The 25,625-nt window shown below is 40.0% G+C and overlaps 1 protein-coding gene across 1 annotated transcript; it reads left to right on the top strand.

Moving 5' to 3' along the window:
• Positions 1–19,352: 19,352 nt before the first annotated feature.
• Positions 19,353–22,130, top strand: LOC117416447 (geminin coiled-coil domain-containing protein 1-like; the record flags this gene model as incomplete). Its single annotated transcript, XM_034027512.3, has 4 exons — positions 19,353–19,554; positions 20,195–20,280; positions 20,515–20,631; positions 20,891–22,130. Coding segments are annotated over 4 exons (993 nt in total), but the record flags the coding sequence as incomplete, so codon positions are not given.
• Positions 22,131–25,625: the final 3,495 nt, after the last annotated feature.

Here is a 25,625-nt window from a genome sequence, read left to right as displayed (position 1 = left end):
AAGCTCCTTATAATCTCTACAAAAGGCGGGGACACTCCGTTCTTGAACAAAGGACCTTTCTTTATGCAGTTACAGGTGTCCCTGATCTTATCTTATTTTTTAATCTAATTATAGGAGAATGAAATGTACATTTCAAATGTAAGTTAAAGTTCTCTTTACGTTTCATTAGGTAAAGTATTACATTCTTTCCAGTTTTTTTGTCTGTCTTTCCATCACATTCAGTGAGAGATGTCATCTAAATATATAGATGTGGTGTTTACTATCAAATGTCCACCCTGTCATACCTATTGTGTCACAGTGACTGATGTCGCTAGAAGCATCATGTTAATTAACTATTTTTCTTCACTCAAAGTTTTCTGTTTTAAGTACAGTTGACCCTTTCTCTTGGGCTATACTAGTGTCTTCTGCAAAGTGAATATTGTTACTATCAACAAGTTTATTTCAGTTTTAATTATGAATCTCAATTAAAACTGGGTGACAGCAGATCCTGACCCACCCATAGCAGGTTCATCAGGTACAAGGACTGTCCTAGAATGGAAATATTCCTAAAAGCTCGATAATTAAAATAAATGACACACTTTTGGTAGAAGATTGTCATGTCCTGTAGACTTCCTGTTAACCCATGTTGCTCCACTGAAGGGGTTGTTTTTAAGGGTTAAATGAAGCCAAGCGGTGGTTCTGGCAGGGAACTCACTTTAACCTTTGATCAAATCACATAAACACAAAGCATGTGTTTATCCATGTGAGTTATCCTTCGATAAACAATATGTCTAATGATCATCAAGGAAAGGATTTATATCTTACCTCAATCCATTACGTCTCTGCTGTGTGCCAGAGTTCACCTCCTCCTCCCCAGTTTTCACCTGCTTTTTGGCTTCATCTAACGGGGGAGAGCAGCTATCCTGCCCCCCTGCCCATGGCTTCCCTATGATCAGCCTCTCCACTTATCTGCAAGCTAATTTATGAGCAAGGGTACCTGGAAAGGCGAGGCCAAAGACCCAAGAATGTAGTGTGAAAGTATGTATAATAGAGTAATGTTGTCTAGTCTATTTTAATAAATAGTCTATCGCATGAGTTTCCTCACTGAACTTCTAGTGTCACTAATCCTGTGGTCAGCCTGTGGTGTCAGTGTACCTTTCTAACACAGAGCCCTGCAGGCAGACAGACTCCCTGAGGCTTGTGAAACATTTTAGGTTGATCTGCAATACAATTAGCAACAGAGGTCCAATTGCAGTCAGGTCCAGTTATTGCAGTCTGATGACACGGTGCCCGTGCTGGGGTAACACTACCAGATAAGTACTGATGTTTCGACATGGTCAATTAAAAGAAATGGCGTGGAAGAAATTGCATTTTAAACAGAGGAATGCTTCCTTATCATCTGATACTGATCTGAACACAAAGAAAGAGGGTGTGTACAAAAAAAAGAAAAGAAAAGAAAGTGTTTTTTCATTCTGTCCCAAATGGTATTCTGGTTGACAGATGAGGTGTGACACCAGCTTTTAGAAAATACTAATCTTAAAAAATACATTATTATCTTTAAATATAAGAGAATCACTGTTTATATGCACAATCTAATCGGATTCAAGCTGCCTGTCTGAGGATACTATATGTTCTACATGTAAACCAGTATGGAGCTGGGATTGGGTTGCTGGTTTTAAAGGGTTTACAGATTCAAAATAATCATTACAAAAGGATTGATTCCTAGTGCATGTAAACACAGTATATGGATTTGATCTACAGCAGTTAAAACCTCCATGCAAACACAGTATATGAATTTGATCTACAGCAGTTAAAACCTCCATGCAAACACAGTATATGAATTTGATCTACAGCAGTTAAAAATGCTCCTTTCTAGCTGCTTGTGATTTATTGCAAGTAAGTAAGAAAGAAAGAACCGTTTTTTAACAACAACAACAACAACAACAACAACAACAACAACAACAATAGTGTCTTTCCAGACAAAAAATACAGAATCTGAAGAAACAGAAATTTAAAAAAGAAATAAAAAAGTGTGGTTTTAATTGCAAAATTTAAAAACTAAGATCAAAGGGTAGTTTGTAAAAAAAACAACAATTAAAAAGCAGCAGTGTGGAGTAGTGGTCAGGGCTCTGGACTCTTGACTGGAGGGTCGTGGGTTCAATCCCCCGGTGGGGATACTGCTGCTGTACCCTTGAGCAAGGTACTTTACCTAGATTGCTCCAGTAAAAACCCAACTGTATAAATGGGTAATTGTATGTAAAAATAATGTGATATCTTGTAACAATTGTAAGTCGCCCTGGATAAGGGCGTCAGCTAATAAATAATAATAATAATAATAAAAAATATTAAACAAAAATGTTATAAAAAGAAAACAGTCATATACGTGTAACAGTAATGGCTGTGCCTGCTTGAACGTGACACTTAAAACTATGACAGCCCTGAGTCGTGTTGTTCGTGTTTCCTGCTTGACAGTTACTCCGCTGCTCTGCTCAGCAGGTGCTCTGGTGCAGACATACCTACACTTGGAAGAGTGGATTGATTTTCTTTCCATACCTGTCCTCCGAGGTCCCTGACATGGTGATCAATCACAGTGTCACTGAGAGACATGTTTGAGAGCCGAAGGAAACTCGTTGCTTGATTAAGGACTGTCTGCTGAACCCTAAACCTTTGATCCGACACGTGCTTATAACACCCTGGCTAAGAGAGGGGATTGGAGAGGATTTTAAAAAGATTACTGCTTTGTTGTTTGTTAATCAGGGCCTCTGTAACTCTTTTTATCCCCTGTCAGCTGTTTTAAAAGAAGATCAAGTGGAATATCACCTTCTATATATATATATATATATATATATATATATATATATATATATATATCATGGCATATACTGTATATACTATTGTTCCAATGCATTGCTATGCAAGTATTTATTGAGCACAGTGAGAGGTTGAAGTAGAACAGGTTCAGTAGGTCAAAATCTGGGGCTCGACTGCTTTTTAAAAGAGTCAGCTTTGTGGTTTTAGTTTTACAGAGAATTCTTATGGGAACAATTACCACACAGGTCTGGTAACTCACAGGTCTTTGCTCATTTATAGTTAACAATACTAATGTGCACATAGTACATGTTATAATTTAGCATGTCATTTAGAATGTAATGTGCATACAAGTTGTAATTGATAATGTCATTTAGAATGTAATGTGACACTAACTTGAGTTACAGAATACATCAATAGTTCTCTGCATATGCACAGGAAGTAATGTGTGTTTGTAAAAAAATATATACAAAATCTTACTAAAATACATAAACTAAACTAACATAAAATATACACTAACTTTGAAGTAAAACTGATGCTTTTGAAGTTAAACTGCACACCGTCACAAAAATGCAATGAATGTTTTTTTTTTTTTTTTTTCAGGCTTAAAAAGGCTAGCTAATATTAAAATAATTAAGTTTATTTTTTTTAACTGCATATGAGTGCAAAAATGAATTCCCTGCAGGATTAGAGCTGATTATCCTTGCAGAGCAGGGAGTCTGTCTGCAGAGTTCTCCCCCCTGCTGGTCTGTACAGTCACTGTCGCTGCGCCAGCAGGCTGCACGCTCACACCGAGCAAGGGCCTGCCCTGTACCAGCTCCAACTTTCAGAAGGCAGCGAGCCCTCATAGAGTCTGCTGGCCACATTGCACACCACCTGTTGCCTGTAAAAATCTTATTAAATCTTTTTAATTAAAACAGAGACGCAGGGGTAATTGGACAGGTCAGATATTTGTGTTGGATTATGTAGCTGAGTGCGAGTTAAAAGTTATAAAAAGTAAACTGATTTGGTTATTAAATTGATACAAAACATACATTTGATTATAAAATATATGCTTTAAGACTTAAACTAAATGTTTGTTCTTGATTTTATTGAGCTTATTTTAATATTTTTATTTTAATATTTTAATATTATTTTGGATACACAGACACACGCACGCGCACACACACACACACACACACACACACACACACACACACACACACACACACACACACACACACATATATATAAAATGAGAAACACCTCACTGTCTCTCTATCATCAGATTCAGTACTGCAAGTGTATCAATGTGTTTCATGTTGACAAAGACACTTCTCAATCTCAAGCATTTGTTTAATTTATGTATTTTCTGTTTTGCTGGATAATTAAAAAAAACAAAAAAACAATAACAAAAAATCTTGAGCCACTAAACAGATTTCCAGTAGCGTGGACGTGTGGTCCAGAAACACTTCCTGTTTACAGAGGCCATCTTATTGTGTGTTTATCTATTGCATGCAGAACCTTTAGATATTTATTTAACTCATCACGAAATGCTGTTTAAACAAGAATTTTATTGCAGGCGCCGTGAATGCACTTAAACAGGAAACTCTCCGTTTCTTATTCTTGAACATGCTCTGTATGTGCATACGGTGATTGCATCAGCCAACTGTAACAGTTAACCCTTAAACTACTGAACAACATAAATAACATTATCAAGCATCCCCCTCCAGATGGACCTGGGTCATACCCTGTGCCTCTGTTATTAGTGGTAACCTGAAGGCCTGTAATCAATGTGTAAGTCACAACTACCCAAATTCTTTCAGCCCCCTAACTGAGCTCTCCTGAGTGTCACGTGCTCCACAGGCGCCCAATCGGGTGGCTGGCATGAGAAGATGACATCATATGGGCAGGGTGACAGCCGCCAGACTGCCTGCTGGGTTATTGTTGGCCTCACCCCACCAAGAGTGGCATTAAGGTGCTGCTGCCTGTCTTCACATTACACCATTGTTTATTTTCCTTGTCGTTTTTCTTTTTTTTTTTATCAACATGCCAAACAAAGTTTAGCTGAAATTCCGCTGCACACTTTATACACACTCTCAAGTGCTTAATTGCAGAATCGCAGGCAGACAATGTTCCTTTTACTTAAGGCATGTATTGTTTCTTCACAATGTCCTACTCAAATTCTCAAATCGCCGTAACGCTCTATGTAACTTATACAAACCATTATGTCATTTATGATAAAAAAAGAGGTCAATGGGTGAGCGAACACAGTGCTCAGATTTTACAGAAAAATGATGATCTCATTGAAAAGGAATCGTGTCCTGGATGGAGGATTAACTGAAAATACAGAGCTAATGGTACTTGATGATTACACTGAATACAAAACATTATGGGTTCAGTACTTTAACCCGTCAGGTCTCCTCGGGTACTACAGTTGCTGCAGTGGCATTATTCTCCTTAATGCTATTGGAGCTGACTGAAGTCTTTGCACCCAGAAGGAGCGCGTGTTCTGCTGTTTTGCACCTAGAATTCCTTGCCACAGTGTATCTATCATAACGTGATGGGGATGTTTACTTTCAAGAAGCTAATACACTCATCCACCGTGATATAACTGTAGATGAAGGGTTTGAGGAGCAGGATAGAGACCTCAGACATCTTCCATGGCCACCACAACACCCAGTGCAATTCAACTCAAGCCGATTGATCCTCTGTGTTTGGGATGAACTTAAATGATGCATTTACCTCCAGGATCCTCTGCCTACCTCACTGAACCAGTTGCATGAAATATTAATGACTGAATGCATGAACATCTCCCGAGATACCTTCCAGCACCTTGTGGAGTCTGTGCCACGTCCTGCCAAGCTACTGGGCCTAATAACATAACCGGACAGTATGCGCATATATATATATATATATATATATATATATATATATATATATATATATATATATATATATATATATATATATATAAAATAATAAAGTTTTTTTTTTTTTTTTTGGGGGGGGGGGGGGGGGGGGGGGCGGGGGGGGATGCTTCAGTTTTTTGTACATCACAGATACAAATGTGCCCGTTCTCTGTGCAGTCCAGTGATGGGTTCACTGAAGTGCAGTGGCTGTTCCAGTAAGCTTCAGATAGAGTGCTCTCTGCCTATAAAAGAAAAGCACTTCTCTGCCTCTTGTTAAGACTTCTCAATATCTCTGGAGGACCCTGGACTGAATCAGCTCTCCATTCTTGTTTCTCACACCCAGGCCCTCCCTGGCATCTCTGAGCTGAGAGACAGAGAGACAGAAAGGCCAATTAGCAGCCATTGAAGATGAGTCTTTTAGATTGAGGATCCATAATCTATAAATGTGTTATTAAAGGCATTCACGATTATTTGTTTATTTCAATTATATTTTAATGGAATTATTTTTATTATTATTATTATTATTATTATTATTATTAGTAGTAGTAGTAGTAGTAGTAGTAGTATTGATGGTTTGTAATGGATATAAAAGGTTATTGTTCCCTTTTGTAAACTTTTCACAGAGTAATTTAAAATTTAAATTGTCCATTTACTAATTCCCTAACAAAACCAAAACTCCCTGGTCTTGAAATTGATCACATGGAATATATAAAGAAAAACCAATACAGGTACTGCAATATTCTGAATGCATGTTGCTTTTGTTCTGCAAAAAATATCCTTACTAATGAAGTAGTAACACGGCATTGTACTTACAGAAAAATTTGTAAATCCCTGCATCGTACAGAAATATCAAGGCTATATTTTGCAAAATATGCAAAAAGCCTTTTATTCAGAATAATCAGTCAAACTGAAAGAACCTCATAGTGAAGAAGAATGGGGAAAGTGAAGACAGCTTGCCTGGGGTCCTGCCACTGCTGCTGCTGAGAGATTCTGACTGAGATCTCAGTAGCTGCTAAGACAGTGATTGGGTTTATACTGCCATCAAGCAAGCAGACCCAGAAGAGACCCTTTTAAATCATTTTATAAATCTATAACAGGGTTTTAGGTGATAATTTGACCGCCTTAATCCGGTAATTGTCTGAAACGTGCCTATGGCTGGTGAAACAAGGAATACAAACAGATGCTGCCTGTCAAAACAGACAAAAAGTTATAGGTAGTAATGAAGGCAGTATGAAGATAATCCTGTGCTACAAGGTGTACTAAGCAGCCAGCATGTACTAAACAAGGCACACTATTAGGAAACACTTTAGTATAGTCTATTCTTCCCACAAAACATTTAAAAGAACATATTAATAGACTTGACTACAGGCCTCTAATCCTACAAATATTCCATACAATTATGATTAGTCATTATTCATTTGTACCATTAATGTGATTGTGGGTTTTTTTGTTGTTGTTGTTGTTGTTTTCCTTGAATAAGGAAGTAAAAAGTTGTCAACAATGTGCACATTAAGGAGACTCCAATTGGCTTTTTCCATTTTCAATTTGCCCCCCTTCATCCACCCTCACCCCCCACCTCCCAGCCCCCTCTCCCTAAATACTCTTTGATTTCACTCCACAGTTACTTCCCGCCAAGTAGAAGATGTAAGCCATCAGGACGACACGTGTCCTGCTGAAAGCAATATGTCTGTACCTGTGGGGACAAAGACTGTGTTTAATAGTGCCTTGTGACTCTGAACAAACTGCCCCAGTGGGGGGACTTTAACTTCCCCTCTCTAGCAGACGAGGCGGCCTGTGTTTGTAAACAGGGCCTAGCCGGCCAGCGGGGGCCGCGCGGGTAGGACCGGCTCGTTAATTAGAAGTCAGCTCCCCACTGCCACTCCATTGTGTAGGGAGAAAATAAGCTTAATGATACAGGGGGGATAATAAAGGCCACTAAAAAAAAAAAAAACGTTTTCAGCAAATTAATTTTTCAAGGTTGTGGCAATGTAGTGAGGGTCGACGGAGTGGAAAAGCTACTAGCTTTCCTGTGGTGACGAGAAGGAGGGAGGAACGGTGTCTGACTTCATCTCCTGTTTGTAGTTTTTTTCTTTTTGTGGCTAATTGGTGGTTCAATTGGTTTAAACATTGAACATAAGGTCTTGGCAAAGATATATATATATATATATATATATATATATATATATTATTCCACTGATATTTTAAAGAGCGTACATGCAAATTTAAATTATATTCTTTATGTTGTCTTCTAATTGTTTTGTAGGACCACTCTGTGCAAATCTGTCCTGACCTCCTGAAACTGGGTTTACTTGAACCAGACAGGGAGAATGATCCCCCAAGCAATCCGTGTCTAGCATCACTGCATGGATTAAATGATTTATAACACACCCCGCATTGTGCAAGGCCTTAAACACTTACCAATGCAAATACAAAGCTAGGTGTATTGTAATCTTCCAAATCGAGAGCTTTAAAAAGCCACAGCACTACCTAATCTCTGAAGATGTTAAGATCAACCATACTCAAAGGGGTAAAGCATAATGCAGGTTTGCATTCAGATGATTTTAAGAGTCAGGGACACAGGGAATCATCAAAGGGCTCTCCCTGAGAATGGGAATGGGGCACTCTGCAGGATAGGCATGAGAATGGGACACTCTGCAGGAGAGGCAGTGAGTCTGCGTGGAGTTTGCTTGTGAAATTAAACACAATGTTAAAGGGCTCAGTTGTAGCCAATACTAAGACCTGTTTAATGAACCAGCCACCCACACGGTTAGACAGTTACCTTTGACCTGATTAACTTCAAGGGATGTCCATGTAATGCCATAAACTGCTCTTTATTCAAAGGCCATGAATAGTCAACACATCCTAAGGGTTAAAGGGACAGAAGCTGTGTTTGTGCCATTTATATAAAAGTTAATTGAAACTTTATTTTTGCATGTTGCATGTTCTTCTGTATCAATATCGCTCCTTGCACCATGTCAAGAAACATCAATATTAACCAGTGTTTATTTAGCACAAAGGCTTCTAAAAAATAAAATACAAGAAATCTACTTCATTGGGTGTGTTTGTTTTATATAAGCGCTGTATACTCCGTTGTTAAAAATCAATATACTGTTTCTAGGATTGATTTATCTTGGATTATCTAGCCCGTGTGCAATCAATCCCAGATGCCTGGTATGGGATCTCAGTCACTGTCCAATAGGCTGTATGGGATTCTAACCAAGATTTCCTTTCTGCTCATACTTGTACCCCAATTATATATTATCGCTGTGATCAAAACACTTTCATCACAATAGTATGTATTGTTTGTTATGGAGAAACTGGCCTCTGTCTATTTATTTAGAAACACAATGTGTTGAAGACTTCTAGTGGGAAAGCTCAACTTTGAATATATTTCGCTTCTTTAGTATTTATAAATTGAGCACTGTGTGACTGTTTAATAGCTACAGAAGACATTTTCTATGCTAGCCGTGCTGCTCCAGCTCCAGTTCTTCCTCACTCACATTCCTGTCAGTATTGAGAGTCTGGGTTTATCCTCTCCCTGCTGTTCATGCAGTGCCCCTGGGTTACTGAGTGCTCACAACAGACAGCCTGGCTCATGCTACCTGCTGCTCGCATGCAGATTAACTCCTTTGCAGGCCATATGGACTACCACCTTTTAAATTCTTCTCTCAATTCACTTTCTGAACTTAATTTGGTGAGTAGTGAGAGAGTCTGGAGCTTAATAAGCAAATGCCCAGTGGAAAGTCACAGTCTCACCTGCATTGAGCTGAGTTGGTCAAACTTACATGCCCATCTGCCAGTGTGCAGCTGAGCCGTGTCTAGGCCAAGGAGGTTTCCTAATCCTTTCGTTAATAACAACCGTGAAGAGAAGCCAGGTTTAACCCTTTCTTCTTCAGAGATCGTGGCACAGATCCAAAGTCAGGTTGGCACAGTGTGAGATACTGGCCTTTAACTAAGTGCTGATACCAAGAGCTGACTAACAAAGAAGAAGAAGAAGAAGTAGAAGAAGAAGAAGAAGAAGAAGAAGAAGAAGAAGAAGAAGAAGAAGAAGAAGAAAGAAAGAAAGAAAGAAAGAAAGAAAGAAAGAAAGAAAGAAAGAAAGAAAGAAAGAAAGAAAGAAAGATTTTAGGACACTATGGGGTGTGCACCCTTATTAGTATAAAGATTATATTTATGATCCTGTGCATTCAGTAAAGAGCATAGTGTTTGTCACTCTGATGACATCCTGTTGAGTCTCGAAAGGTACAGTCTGTCTCAGTCACTGGAATGGGTTAGATTAGATGGTTGACTAGACGGTGACAAATTTATGAAGCAGGTCACTGATAAAAAAAAAGGATTCAAATTGTCAAAGTGGCAAGAAGGGAGGGCCCATTTCCATTCTTCACAAGGAGACGAAGACAGTAAGAGGGTCTTAGACACAAGACACAGGACATGAGGAACATCTCATGAAATCATTTTTTAAATATTGGTCTTTGCTAAATTCAAGTGCCATGATAGGTGATCTACAGGAGATACACAACCGTTGCCTTGTTTGCACGACTTGTAAATAAATGGCGATTGTTCATTCTGTGTATCAAGCGGGCTCTCCATTGTTCTGGTTACAATAAAGATGATCCCTTGTGATCTAGCCAAACCTTTCCTGATGGAATTTGAGATGCATGGCTGCAGGGATGGTGGTTAGGACAAACAGCTCTTGAACATTAAAGATAGAAAAGGCTTTGAACCGTTGTGAAAACTCCCTACGAGGTGTTTATGTGGAGCTGTGCAGTAATCTGCCAGCACTTTTAACAAATACAATATGTTGTTAAAAGCAGAAGATCTTGCTTACAGTCAGGAAATGTCACTCTGTTAAATTACTTTCCAACCACTCCCTTAGCTGACAAGAGTCCATTGCTAATGGGTGGGCATATTTTATAGGTCTTTATAATGTGGAAATGTGGGGGTTGTGAAGTAGCTTGATGGCTAGATCAATGTTTGAGATGGTCAAACAGACTGTCTGCAGCAGAGGAATGGTGGCTACACCTATTCCCTAGCTCACACTCTGTTTATATAACCTAGGCAGAGTGTGCTTCAATTAAAATCTGTATTGCCAGAAAAAAAAAATTAAACTTTCACATCCGCCCCCCCTTACAATACACCGCTCTCAGGTATCTGTTTGCATTTTGTTTACCTCCTAAATACCAGGTGCAGATTGCCAGTCAGCCACAAATGTTGTCCAACAAACCTTTTGTGATGTGAGGTCCCGTGCAGCCCCTGTCATTACAACTCCCAGCAGATTCTGATTCTGCTCCACTCATTGGCTGGAGGCCCCTGAAAGGACCCCCTGTTTAAATCCTTCTGTGCTCCCTCAGCCCATAAAGGGGGTGACATCTGTGCTCTAACCTACAGGTTACACACCCAGGTAGGGTCATGTGCTGCACCTTTACACTCATATGTTACCGTGCCTGAGAGCCAGACCAATTAGAAGTGCTGCAGTCCGAGTAGGGAAGGGTTGAGCCAATTGCTGGTGTGTGCCGAAGGCAGCCCTTAACCACAAGCTCTCAGTGTTTGCAGATCTGTTATTACCAAGCTGTTCTTGCCAGTAGCATGCTGCCAGCTGACAAAGAAAAACATTCAGGTCAGGAGGTAACAGTGGGACCCCGGGCCACACCCTCTACCTAACCCTATTCCAGGTCCCAAGCCCTGCTTGCAGTTAACAAGGTGGCTGCTGTGTCTCGCTCTCTGTTCGGCCATATGTTCGTGATTAGTTCATTTCTGACTCGTTATTAGAGGCTACAGCTAAAGGTGGACCAGGACCTCAAGGGGCTTCCAGATCCAATGTCCCTGAAAGGGGAAGAATAAAGTAGGAGTGGCCCTTTGGGTTCCAGCTGTGGTGTTGTTAAGGGAATCCAATCCACCTTTAACTGAGAGTCAGCACAAAGCTACTGGAGCAGAGATAGAATGCTTAGGTCAACTTTGATAAACTTTAGTGGCTCAATAGCCAATCACTGCAGACCCCCCCCCCCCCACCCCCACCCCCACCACAACCACCTTCTCTTGGTACACTGATGTTTACCTGTACAGTTGTGTGACACAGGTAGAAGGGTTAGAGCGTTGCATTGCACACTGGTTAGATGACTGCTTTTAGTTTGCAGGTGACAGAATGCACACATGGTGCAAAGTGAGATGTTGTGTTCACCACACTGACAGTTCTGGTTAGTGGAATATGCTACCCGCCTTCACTAAAGTCGGAACAAGACCTCAGAAGGTAAGTTTATTACATTAATTAATGTATTTATGATGGTCATTATGGTTATGTTATTGCAGTAATTAAGTGATTCATTAACAGTCCATTCAGGCAGCTAAATGATTCATGGACTGTTTGAAACTGTGTATAATTAGACAGATAAATAGATACAGAGAGAGAGAGATAGAAAAGCTGTCCAATCAAAGCAGTCCTATTTCAATAGTTTCAGTGTCTTATAAATGAAAATAATGTGTATATTAGTATATCAGAAGAATGTGCTGGTGTCATCTTTCCTGAACAAGCAGAGCTCTCTGCTGTTAAGAGTCCAGTCCTCTTTCCTATACCTCTATACCTGTCTGCAGTGTTGAAAGAGCTACAGCACACCTGTTTATGTGTTTCTGAAGATTTCAGCAATATGGATTGAGCTATTCCCTGTCTCTGCGGATGGGTAGACAAACAAAGGCGGGACACTGGTTCATGCTAACTGCACTAATTATGTATAGAACTGGAATTGGAATTGGAATTGGAATTGGAATTGGAATTGGAATTGGAATTGGAATTGGAATTGGAACTGGAACTGGAATTGGAATTGGAATTGGAACTGGAATTGGAATTGGAATTGGAACTGGAATTGGAATTGGGCAGAGGGGATCTTGTTAGTTGTAGGCTTCCTTACTGTTAAGAACATAGGAACATAAGAAAGTTTACAAACTAGAGGAGGCCATTCGGCCCATCTTGCTCGTTTGGTTGTTAGTAGCTTGTTGATCCCAGAATCTCATCAAGCAGCTTCTTGAAGGATCCCAAGGTGTCAGCTTCAACAACATTACTGGGGAGTTGGTTCCAGACCCTCACAATTCTCTGTGTAAAAAGTGCCTCCTATTTTCTGTTCTGAATGCCCCTTTATCTAATCTCCATTTATGACCCCTGGTCCTTTTTTCTTTTTTCAAGTCAAAGAAGTCCCCCGGGTTGACATTGTCTATACCTTTTAGGATTTTGAATGCTTGAATCAGATCACCTCGTAGTTGTCTTTGTTCAAGACTGAATAGATTCAATTCTTTTAGCCTGTCTGCATACGACATGCCTTTTAAACCCAGGATAATTCTGGTCGCTCTTTTTTGCACTCTTTCTAGAGCAGCAATATCCTTTTTGTAACAAGGTGACCTGAACTAAACACAGTATTCTAGATGAGGTCTTACTAATGCATTGTAAAGTTCCTGTATAGTTGAAAGATAAACAACCTCAAATCAAGATATTATATTTCATAGTCACTAAGAAACTGGTGCATTTTGTACACATTTGTTAAAAAAAAAATAGAAAATCACTACAGTAAACTCACAAATTGCAAGAAATTGGAATAGTGTTACCCCTGTAATGCCACAGCATTTTAAATGAGAAAAACTACTTTATTTATGATTTTGTATAGATTTTGTTTCTTCTTTGTTTTGTTTTTTTTAATATAGATAGGTGGCTAAGCATTGCATCAGATGTGATACAGAAATGGGCTTTACAGGGTTAATGCACAGGTACACAGGTGCAGCCCCCTCCTCACACACACACACACACACACACATACACACACACACACACACACACATACGGCCTGAAAACTAAACAAAGCAATCACACAAACTGCCAGTTAGCGGAAGAAAAGAACTGCACACCCTTGGAATTTTCCATATAGTGCCAAATAAAATTAAAAACACGCTCTTCAGAAAATAACAGGTTTTTAAAAGGAGCTGTTGAAATCCTTCGAGGAATGCCTTTGTGTTAGTAACTGTGTGTGTAAAACGGGCCTGTACCGCCGGTACACAGGTGTGAGCAGTTGAGCTGGAAACTGCAATGACAGCTCAGCTCCACCAAGCTGCTGGCAAGGAAGCACATTTAGATTAGTACGCTTTTGGATTTCATTTCATTTTGATTTTATGATATAGGCTATTGATAAAGAATTGCAAGTTGAAATGTTTGCATTTTTATTCTATTTATCATTAAAAAAAAAAAAATCAGCTGCAACCTGGAAATAAACTATTCTCACATCTCTAGTGTTAGTGATAACTAATCTAACCAATTATTTGTACCTGCGCCTCCATCTACCTCAATTCAATGTGTATACCTGCAATGGATCACATCTACTCATAAAAGAAAACTAACATAACATACCTACTCACTCACGTATTTGTTATTTTCTACGTCTCCCTAAAAAACGGTTTATAACTGAAGTTTAGGGTTGAAAGAGTTACATCAGTAATCCCTAATCAGCCAATCAACCGCAGCAATCGCCTTTGTGAATATTCTATTCGATAACCTTAAAGTGATGTAAGGGATAGACTGGTGAAAATGCAAAGTAGTTCCCCGTTCGACCACTAGATGCCGCTGTAAATGAAACAGTAAGGGTTTCACTGAAACTTAGGCTGAACTTGCACAGAACCATAATTTTGTATTAAAAACGACATGATTATTCCAAAGTTGTGTAATGTAATGTAAATACAGCATCTAGTTTAAACTCTACACTGGCGTCGTTCTTTTCGTGTTGTTTTCTCATATTTGTGTCCATTGCATGAGCACAAATATTATCTGCATGAGCACAAATATTAACTACGTGCGTTCATTTAGATGAATTAATAAGGATAAAACTGACAAAAATAAATAAATAATACTTAAGACTAGTTTAACTGCATTCTAGCCACAGAGTGCTAATGCAGTTCCGGTTAAGTAGCACGCCGTTCTTATTCAATCTGCCATTCACATCTCCTAATTGAAAGCATTTCACTGAAGCTGGGCTGTATGGTATTTAATATTTATTTATTAGTAGATGCCCTTATCCAGAGCGACTTACAATTGTTACAGGATATCACATTATTTTTTACATACAATTACCCATTTATACAGTTGGGTTTTTACCGGAGCAATCGAGGTAAAGTACCTTGCTCAATGGTACAGCAACAGCGTCCCCCACCTGGCATTGAACCAACGACCTTCCGGTCAAGAGTCCAGAGCCCTAACCACTACTCCACACTGCTGCCCTGTTGTTTTCTTATATTCTTATATTCAATCACACACCACCCGTGTACCAATGCATACGATTATTAAACAGCGCTTTATTAATATTAATCATATTAGTTCCGTTTTTCATTTTAGAAAAAAAATGGTACAAACGTTCTGAAATGACTGCATTTTTATGTCAGTTATTATTATTATTATTTATTTCTTAGCAGACGCTCTTATCCAGGGCGACTTACAATCGTAAGCAAATACATTTCAAGTGTTACAATACAAGTAATACAATAAGAGCAAGAAATACAATAACTTTTGTTCAATTATCTTAAAAGCGCTGATAGAAGAGAACAGGATCGTTTCTTCCCGTTTTTGAAACGTCGCTTGCTTCAATATTCAATATAATTGTATATATTTTTGCATTTCATGTGTTTTTCTGCTGTGTGGTACGTGGACTTTTCCATTAGACTGCAATGTACCGTACCTGCCTGTCTGCAGTAATCGAGCTGAACCCCGCTCAACTGAAAACACAACAGGTAAAATAACCTGAAGGTATTCTGCTAGGGTACCCTATCACTTACACAGCTCATTACAAGGAGTTAAGGACGACAGATCTTCCTCTTTAACTAAATAACGCATGACATGAATATGTGTAACTGTGTGATATTAATAATTCTAAATGATTTTTTTAAAAATTATTATTATTAGTAGTAGCAGTAGTAATCTCTGATATTTTTAATAACATGCACATGTTATATTACTGCACACAGGCCTTAATAATGAAACCTGGGCAATAATGATTTGTATTGTCAAACAAATGCAGATCGATCATATACAGTTTAATTGCATTTTTTAAAGCAATAGATTTAGCTGTTCTTCCTTGGATGGTTGTGGATATTAACCCCATAGGGACTATGCTTCAGCACCCCCAGACTCAGCCGTGCCCTCTCCCGCTGCCCTGTCCTGTCGCCCAGCTGATGCTGGTGGGGGAGGGGCATGCTAGAAACTCCAATCATCTTTTTTCCAAATTTATACAAAAGTTTTACTGGAATTGGACGCAACGTGATGACGTCAACCAGAAGAAAGCCCCAAACTTTCAACTTTTCAACATTGCGGCTGTCTAGATTGGTTTGCGTGAAAAAGGGGTTAATTTTCATGACAATATGCAAATATTCTGCTATTTTAGATGACCCCACTTCATCAGATTGATTTCTCTCCTTCAAATCCGGGACATGCGTTAGCTGGAGGATTATCCAGTCTATCTGTTTTGTTATGTTCACGCTTTTCGACGAGACGGACAGGTTTGTTTAGGTTCTTCAGTGGGAGTTTGGGTACCACAGAGCTGCACTCACATAGCAACTGCAGCATCCAGCATCGCGCATAGCGTTCAGCATTGCGCACAGCATCCTTCTGAGCAGACTCCATCTGCGAGCGCACACAACTGGGTCGAGCAGCATACAACAAGTGTGCATGTAATAGTATACTAGAGTACGTCATAGTACTGTATTACAGTGTTAGGGCTATTTATTAAAGGCATGCGTGCGTGTATAGACTACACACACACAATAATAATAATAATAATGATAGATCATTATATAATCACATTTTGTGGGATTTTATTGTGTAAACAATATTGTTATTATAAAAAAAGGAACTATGATTTTATTTATTGTAAAAAAGAACAATATTTTTTAATGAATTTGCATTTTTCATGTTTTGGATTAATAGGACTAATAAACGATGTGGTTTGTTATATTGGTATTATAATATAAAAGAGGTGTGTTTTTTTTATTGAGACATTAATTTATCGTATATGGGATTTCTCTTGTTTTAAAGTGTGGTCGTTTCTGGAAATCAGAAGCTAAGAGTGCTTCACTTGTATTAAGCCATGCTTTGACAAGGATATGTGTCTATGTAAAGGCAACTTCAATAAAGTGCAGAAATGAAAAATAAAAAAGTTGCACGTGTGTGGGTTTTACAAAGGAGGTAAATCTAGCACGTGCTCTCCTGGGTGGAATGAGGACCGCGTTCCATATGCCGGTGTGATTTGTGTTCGACCACGGGCAACCCTCGCTGTCTCCCGACTGGTCTCAACGGAAGATTCGGTTACCTGTTTTACCTGGTGTGTAAAAGCGTGTTACATGAATGGTCTTCCTCACCTTCCCTTACAGTACACAAAGAGACGGGTTTGTTCAAATTATAGCATTCTACAGAATGAATCTTGTAACTCGAATACACTGCAGATCAGTCAGAATTTACACTTAGTTTAAACCGCTTTTCTGCTATTTATATTGTGCAGCAGCTTATTAAATGAAATTTGAAAGTTATGTAATGCATTATTTGTTGTCAGGAAAATGTTGGCTGTTGAAGATATGATTTCAGTAACAACAATAATAATAATAATAATAATAATAATAATAATAATAATAATAATAATAATAATAATACGTGTGTATGTCACTTTAATGCTTGATCATAGTCACCTTGTATTGCATTTGGTTAAACCACTCCCTTTTCGACTTCTTACAAGTTTATATGTACACATAAATTGGCACTGTGTTAGCAGACAAAGAAAAGAAAAAAAGTTGACTCATAAAAACAAATCACCGTTTTTTTCCTAGTCCGTCTCATTTTTTAAGGAAACCAGAATGCGTTTTTTTTTATTATTTTTTTTTATTTCAGTTTCAAGTTTTGCTACTTCTCACGTCATAAAGCTGACAGCCTCACGCCAAATCAGATTGCGGGACGTGAAGAGAGCCCTAAGGCGTCACAGAGAGTGGAGTTAGGTTCGTGCTCACCTCCTCAGACTGCACAGCCCTATTTAAAGGTCCGGGGAGCTTTCGTTTTAAACTCCCTCTTCATCCCATCCTGCAAGATGGTAAGTTTGGGCTCAGCCTGCTAGCACAGACATGCGCTTTTCAGACAGGGTAACGCTCTTTTCACTGGAATATGTGCATAATACTCGGTCTTTCGAATAGTCCAATGCATTTTTTATAGACACCTGTCGAATTATTATTATTTTTTTTTACTTTAATGGGCTGTTGCTCCTGATTTGGTTCCCTTATTCCAGCTACATAAACCAGTGCTTGCTAGTTTGGTGTGCAGTCCTATTGAAATCAATGCTTGCTAGTTTGGTGTGCAGTCCTATTGAAATCAATGCTTGCTAGTTTGGTGTGCAGTCCTATTGAAATCAATGCTTGCTAGTTTGGTGTGCAGTCCTATTGAAATCAATGCTTGCTAGTTTGGTGTGCAGTCCTATTGAAATCAATGCTTGCTAGTTTGGTGTGCAGTCCTATTGAAATCAATGCTTGCTAGTTTGGTGTGCAGTCCTATTGAAACCAATGCTTGCTAGTTTGGTGTGCAGTCCTATTGAAATCAATGCTTGCTAGTTTGGTGTGCAGTCCTACTGAAATCAATGCTTGCTAGTTTGGTGTGCAGTCCTATTGAAATCAATGCTTGCTAGTTTGGTGTGCAGTACGTTTTCAACATGAAACAGGAAGAGAGTGCTGTGGATTATTATTATTATTATTATTATTATTATTATTATTATTATTATTATTATTATTATTATTGGGTTACTTGGTGTGCGCATCGCAGCATGCATGAAGGAACCCTGGTATATCCCTCGTATATCTATCTCTGTAATGAAAGTGCGGGGTTTTCTTCTGCTATTTTATACACGTGTTCATCTTAAAACTGCCAAACTGGAGTTCACACCAGCGTATGGGGTGCCCGGCTTGTCGTTATCCAGCGACATCAATAGTATAATTGCGTTAGGGAGCGATGTCTGTATCGGTGTTAATGCTGGCGACGGATCTGTAGTGTGAAATATTACAACTTTATGATGGGATCGTAGCAGCATATTTGACTATTTCTGTGCGTGATTAGAAGTGCGCATTGCACACACAACCACGCGCCTGCGTTTCTATTTCAAAGTAATTATTAAAATAAAGTTTAGCAGATGTTTTAATTGTCGTCGCGCTGAATTGCACATTTAAAACCGTTTATTGTCTTGGACCAGTGTATCTTTACACGGTGTATCTTTAAGAATGCAACGCTATGAGAAGGCACTTCAGCCCATTCGCATAGGTGTCGTTTTCTGGTGGGCGTGGGAGTATATTCTCTCTGTTAAGATTATTATGCTGTTTTACACCGAAAATGGTGAGCGAAGGGGCGGGAATTTATTTAACTTCAATAGGCAGAAATGCACCTTTGCTCCATTGTTAAGATGTTTGAAGTGGTGAAGGGAGATACGCTCAGGTAAATCAGAATCTAGTGACGTCATTCTTTTAGAACGGTCAATACAAGTATGTGAGAGTGTGTATGAGAGACCGCATTTTATAATGTACCATTTAATTTAAAAAAGACCCCTACATTTAATTTCAAATCAACACACCCGAGTGATCCTGTTTGCCCATGCTTCGGTTTACATTCTGTGGAAATGTTTCTAATGCTTCTCTTTCCCTCCCGTGTTTAATTTGCAGAGCGCCATTCTTTCATCCCAAGACCAGTACTTTGTAGGGGGCCAGGGCTATGATTGCCCCTATTCCTTCTCGACGTCAGCAGCCAATGTTGACGTTTCCAAGGAAACACTGGTCTCTTTCTGGGCCGCGGGTCTCCTGGACAACAGAGCCTGTCAGCACGAGCCACATTCGCACCGTAAGACGATTCAAATGCACATTTCGGTTATTTAAACGATCTTCCTGATGTTAGCTGTAACGCAAACATAACAGAACACTAAGTGCTCGCCACAGAAGTGTAAAATGTTCTTGCATTATTTGAATGCATGCTAAAAATAATAATAATAATAATAAAAAACATAAGCTTTATGTATTTTTGAAAACCATATAGTCTAATCCTACCTTGTGTACATAATAGTGTACAGTTCACACAGCTGTATTCACATGTATGTATTCTGTATTTTCCTGTCGTCTTTACTCTTGCAAGTGGAGCTCATTTGGTATTATTTATTTATTTATTTATTAGCAGACGCCCTTACCCAGGGAGACTTACAGTTGTATACAAAAAATAAAGAATTACAGTACAATTAAGAGCAAAATACAAAATACAATGACTTCAGTCCTAATAAGAGCAAAGATCCACCCATCTTATTTGCAGACCAATGGTTTGCACATGTTAATGAGAGGGTTAATCCATAACATGTGTTCAGTTAATGCTCCTCAATTGTTTCCTGTCTGCGCTTTGCATATTGCTCACCCTCAGATGAGCAGCCCTCTTTTTACATGTATTCTGCTTGATCCCGGGACTGTGGTTGACTGTATATGTATTTATTTGATAGAACTCTATTATGAGCTGGACTCTGGCATTCAAGATGACTTTGTTTGGACAGATCACTTGTCCCCACAATTGCAAAGAAACCAGCAGGTATGGAGCAACAAAGTGTCTGTCTGAATGTGGCTTCAGGACACACAGTTCTACATCTGTTTAGCCTTAAAACACATGTCTGTAGTCTATTTATTAGCACATAACAACACATAAGAAGAAATGGCTTCTGGTACTGAAATGTGTTTTCAATGTGAACAGCAGAGTCATTTGCCTGTAAATAATGTGTATAATCAATCCACTGCTGCATCTAAAGTCTTTGTTTTTTATATAAAGCTTCAGGATACTTTGTTAGAGAAAGAAGAAGAACTGGCGAGGTTACATGATGAAAACAACAAACTGAAGGAATATTTAAATTCTACTTTTGTCAAGGGCTTGGAGGAAAAAGCTAAGGTATTTATTTAACATTGTAACATTACATTTGTGATGAAAAAAAAAAAAACATGTGGCTAGTACTCGGTATTCAATTATAAACTAAATCAAGGAATTGTGTAAGATCAGTATCAGGATAAGAACGATTTAGTCTAAGCACTTTTCAGCAACATAATACATAATGCATTAAACAAGCCTCCAACTCACTCAATATCAGAGCACTTCAGTAGGCAAAAGCTTGCATTAAATGGCACTTTGTTCTATGATTTTTTTTTTCCAGATACTTTTGCACAATGGTCCCAGAGTGGGTTGCAGACCCAGAAATAAGAGGAGGAGGGTGCTGGGGGATGAGGGTGAGCACGCTTCCACTGCCAGTCAGCTGCTATCTGGCAGCTCCCTAAAGAAAGCCTGCAGGAACCTGTCCCTGGAGTTCTGCACTGCCGAGGAGCTCGCTCACACTCCTCCCGTGGACTCGTGGGTCCTCCAGACCCTTGGACTGAAGGACGTTGACACCATTGACCATTCAGCTAACTACAGTGATCTCCTGCCCTCGCTCGACGATCACAATGCCCTCCATGCTGATTCCGGGGTGGGAGTGGAGTACACGGGCAGCCCATGCAGCTTAGATACCCGCTACCTCTCTCCACTCTCCTCCTCCTCTCCACAGGCTCAATCCCTCACACCCTCCCCGTTTAAATCCCCTTACAGCGTAGACGTTTCCCGCAATAAGACTGAAGTTGCCTTTACCATGTCCCTCAAACCCCACCGCAATGTGAAGACTCACAGCTTCAACCAGGGGCAGGCTTTTGTGTGCAGAGATGAGCAGGCTGGCTGGAAGTTCACATGGGTCCCCAAACAATCGCAGTAATTATAGCCTGTTGCATTAGCACTGCCATCTGAAGGACAAAGTCTTTACTGTTTACATTATATCGATGCACTTCAATTTGCCTGGGTGAAATGTATTTTTTTTTTTTTTTTTTACTTCTTCACTTTTTATTTTGTATTATTATTGTTATTATTTTATTTACAATCCGGGTGAATGAATGACCCAGCCCAAGTTAATTACAACGCCTAAACTTGTTCCCTTGCTGCCTCATATCTGTGCCTATACAAACATGTCTGTTATCTTTATTTTAGTTTTCTCTCTTTTTAAACGTGGGATTATTCTATACCTGCCACAGAGAGCGAATGTCTCGTTTTACACACAAAGAAACACTAAAGCCGTTTTCTGAAGGTTAATATGCTGCTGTGGAGAGGAATTTCGTCTTTGGACAGTAAATAGAAGTATTGTAAATGGAAACTATGTTCTTTGCATTCTAATCACAATAACATCAAATGTAATTTAATGTTAATATTTTATTGTTTTCTACTTTTGTAAGATACTCTAATTAATTATATGTTCAAATATTGTTTTCATTGTGTGCATTCTTGTATCACTAATGAGCCTGTGTATAGATTGTAAAATTGTTTTATTTTGTATTGTCCTGTTACTACAATTTATTAAAGCTGCCTAACTGAAAGTTCCTTGGTACTTTTTAACTAAGTAAAAGATTTACACGTAGCAGGTTATACTTCTGTAGGTTAACAGGAGGCCCTATGCAAGCCTTCAGATGTAAATTCCACACTTTTAAACTAAGAATAAAACAGAAACATTGTGCAACACATTTCTAAACACATCAGTGTTTATTTTATATATCTTAGACGGATGAAAAAGCACAAACATTACAGTGTATGAATATCTGTTTAGAATCTGTCGTCTACGAAATATGTTTAAGCATTTACTTACAGTGCAGCCACACCTTATCCCACAAGCATTATTATATAGAGTCACTTTATAAACAAATCATTGTTGTGTTTTGATCAAGTACGTCGATGGACTTGTTTAATGTGATTGCACTAGAGTTGTGCAGTTTATTGTATGTTAATTATTTTCAGATGCTTCATGATAATTCATCTTCAGCTGTGATTTGCAATATAATATAAGCCTACAGTGGTTGGGTAAACAATTTCAACAATGTTTAACAAATAGGCCTACCGGGGCATATTTTCACAGCGTTTCCTCCAGTCTTTAATTAAAGGAGCGAAATCCATTTGCCTCTCACAGAATGAGCAACACACATTTAAAAGTGAATTATAAGACAAGTTGATGGAAGTTGTGTAATGCATTGCAAGGGGGGGGAAGAGACGATCACACAGCTGAGACAGCAAGTCATAGTAACGCTTTTGTAATCTGCATCGGAACACGTTTGTAGCGGACATGATGATGTGTACAGTATGTGAGTAGCTTAAGAGCACAGCAACGTGCTTTATTTAGTATAAGAGGGCAATCATGTAATTATTGGAACATCTTTTATCTGAATCTTTGACTCGACCCAAAACACCATGACCCATATAGTTGTAGGCTAATCATGTGGCTAAGCTTTGAATACTACCTTACCAGAATGACAACACCCAAACCCGAATCTGATGGGTGTATCACGAAACCAAACAGAACCGTGTGTAGCAGGGTGACAGTTAACTGTCACAGACAATGCATTTTCATAATGTCCGCTGTAGAACAGAAGATGTTTAAACGTAGTTAATATATATATATTAACCAGGCCATGTTCATGCAAATACACACACCTTACACAATGAGATAAAACAGGGGTGGGGGTTAGACTTTGAACAATTAAAGTTTCACCTTTTTATTGTTGTTTTTTTACCGTTATGGGAAAATACTGAATGATGTTGGTATTTTGGAAGTGAAAAAAACACTGAAGATAAAATGTTGATTTAAACCTATTTTACTGTGAAGCCTTATCTTATCTTTATGTAGCTTGTTTATTGTGTATGGGGAGGAATCTCAATACTGCTCTATACGATAGCCCCAACCAAATCAACACAAAGCAATTACACATTTTTAAACATTTGCCTAAAAAAACGAAATCTATCTATCTATCAAACAATGTCTATATCTAGTACCATATATGCCCCTATTCAACAGTGTCGGTTCCAAAAATCGTTACTATGAATAGATTTAGAATGGTAAAAAGTTAAGCAAAACCACTCGTTTTGTAATTTGCATATCATTGACTATAAAAGTCAGAAAATGGAAGTGATTCATCAAACGTTTTTTGCCGACCAAGGACAGGAGCTTCCAGGGGGCGGCGCTCAATTGGCTGAGCGCTGCCCGGGGGAGGGGTTAGATCGGCCAGGGTGTCCTCGGCTCACCGCGCACCAGCGACCCCTGTAGTCTGGCCCGGTGCCTGCAGGCTTGCCTGTAAGCTGCCCAGAGCTGCGTTGTCCTCCGACGCTGTAGCTCTTGGGTGGCTGCATGGTGAGTCCTCAGTGTGAAAAAAAGCGGTCGGCTGACGGCACACGCTTCGGAGGACAGTGTGTGTTCGTCTTCGCCCTCCTGAGTCAGCGCAGGGGTGGTAGCGGTGAGCTGAGCCTAAAAATAATTGGCCATTTCAAATTGGGCATAAAATAAAAAATAATTGACAACGACTGAAAAAAAAAAGACAGAAGCATGGCTTTGCAGTTGTAGTGCTCTCTAATGTAGTTAGAGAACGCAGCTGAAAGCAGCGAGACTGGCAAATCCTTCCTACGATTTTTAAGGAAAGATTTTCTTTCCTAAACATGCCCGATGAAGAGTTAAAAAGGATATTCAGACTTGATACAGCTGCAGTTATTAACCTGCGCAAGGAATTAAGAGAGGGTTTAAAGCCAGAGTGCTAGTCACGTCTTACCAGTACACATTAAGATCCAACTGGCGCTGGTTTCTATACGTCCGGATTGTTTGGCAACTGTCTGCAGGCTACACTCCACACAGTTGCAAGCTACATGCTGTTCCTGGTTGTGTGACTGCAAGCAGTTCAGACACAGACACACAGCCCAGTACCTTGGTGCTTTGCCCTCAGTACTTGGTGCTCGGTGCTTCGGCGCCCTAGTGTCTAGGCCCCAACGCCGCGGTACCTTCGGGTCCTCAGTGCCTCAGAGCCTTGGTAATTCAGTGCCCTCAGTGCACTAAAGCCTTGATGCCTCGGTGCCTCAGCGCCCTCTGTGTTCAAGCGCTTCCTGACATCAGTGGCTTCGTGCCTCAGTGCTCTTTAGCCTCGGTGCCTCGATGCTTCAGCATCCTCGGTGCCTCGAGGACTATACGCCTTGACGCTTCGGCACCTCAAGGCCTTTCGAGCCCTGCGCAGAGCGCCTTCAGTGCCACACTGCACCAGAGCCTTGGTACTTCGGTGCTTCAACACGCTTGGTACCTTGAGGACTAAACGCCTTGGCGCCTTGACGCCTTCAAGGCTTGTAAGCTCTGCGCATCAGTGCCCTATGTGCCTGACGCCCCACAGCCTCGATACCTCGGTGCTTCGACACCCTTGGTGCCTTGAGGACTATACACCTCAGCGCTTCAACGCTTCAAGGTTTTTTTTAACCCTGTGCTCCAGTACCCTCGAGAACCTCGGGTCACTTCGACACCCTTGGTACCTCGAGGACTCCTCGCCTCAGTGCTCGACACATGCGGCGTTCCACAGCTCCCTGCAACGGTGTCCTCAGTGGTTTTTAGCACCCTCGACCCCAGTACCCCGGAGCCTCAGTGCATCGATGCCCTCGGTCCAAGCCATGTCAAATTTACACCCATGCACATCCTGCAGGCGGAATCTGCCCCCGCAGGACAAACACACCCTGTGTGTCAAGTGCCTGGGCATAGATCACGCCTCTGCTGCCTTGGCAGACAAGACGTCCTGCACTATTTGCGCTGGATCCCAGGCCTCCCCCCTCCGCCAGCCCTCAAGCCCGGCGCACTGTATACCTTGTGCGCAGGCTCCAGCCCATTCGTCCCGCAACCACTCTAGATCCCCCTCGAGGGGTAGAAAGAGAGCGAGGAGGTAGAATGCGGATCAGGTGAGGGACATTGCTGAGATAAAGGGCCAGATGGCCCAAATACTCAAAAACTTAAACAGGCAGCAGGCTTCCCACCCTGTGCCTGCCCCAGAGCGGATTCCGGCTTTGCGGTTGGTCTCTCTAGA

Source organism: Acipenser ruthenus, chromosome 12, assembly GCF_902713425.1.
Source record: "Acipenser ruthenus chromosome 12, fAciRut3.2 maternal haplotype, whole genome shotgun sequence".
Lineage (NCBI taxonomy): Eukaryota > Metazoa > Chordata > Actinopteri > Acipenseriformes > Acipenseridae > Acipenser > Acipenser ruthenus.
This window is presented reverse-complemented; position numbering and strand designations above follow the sequence as displayed.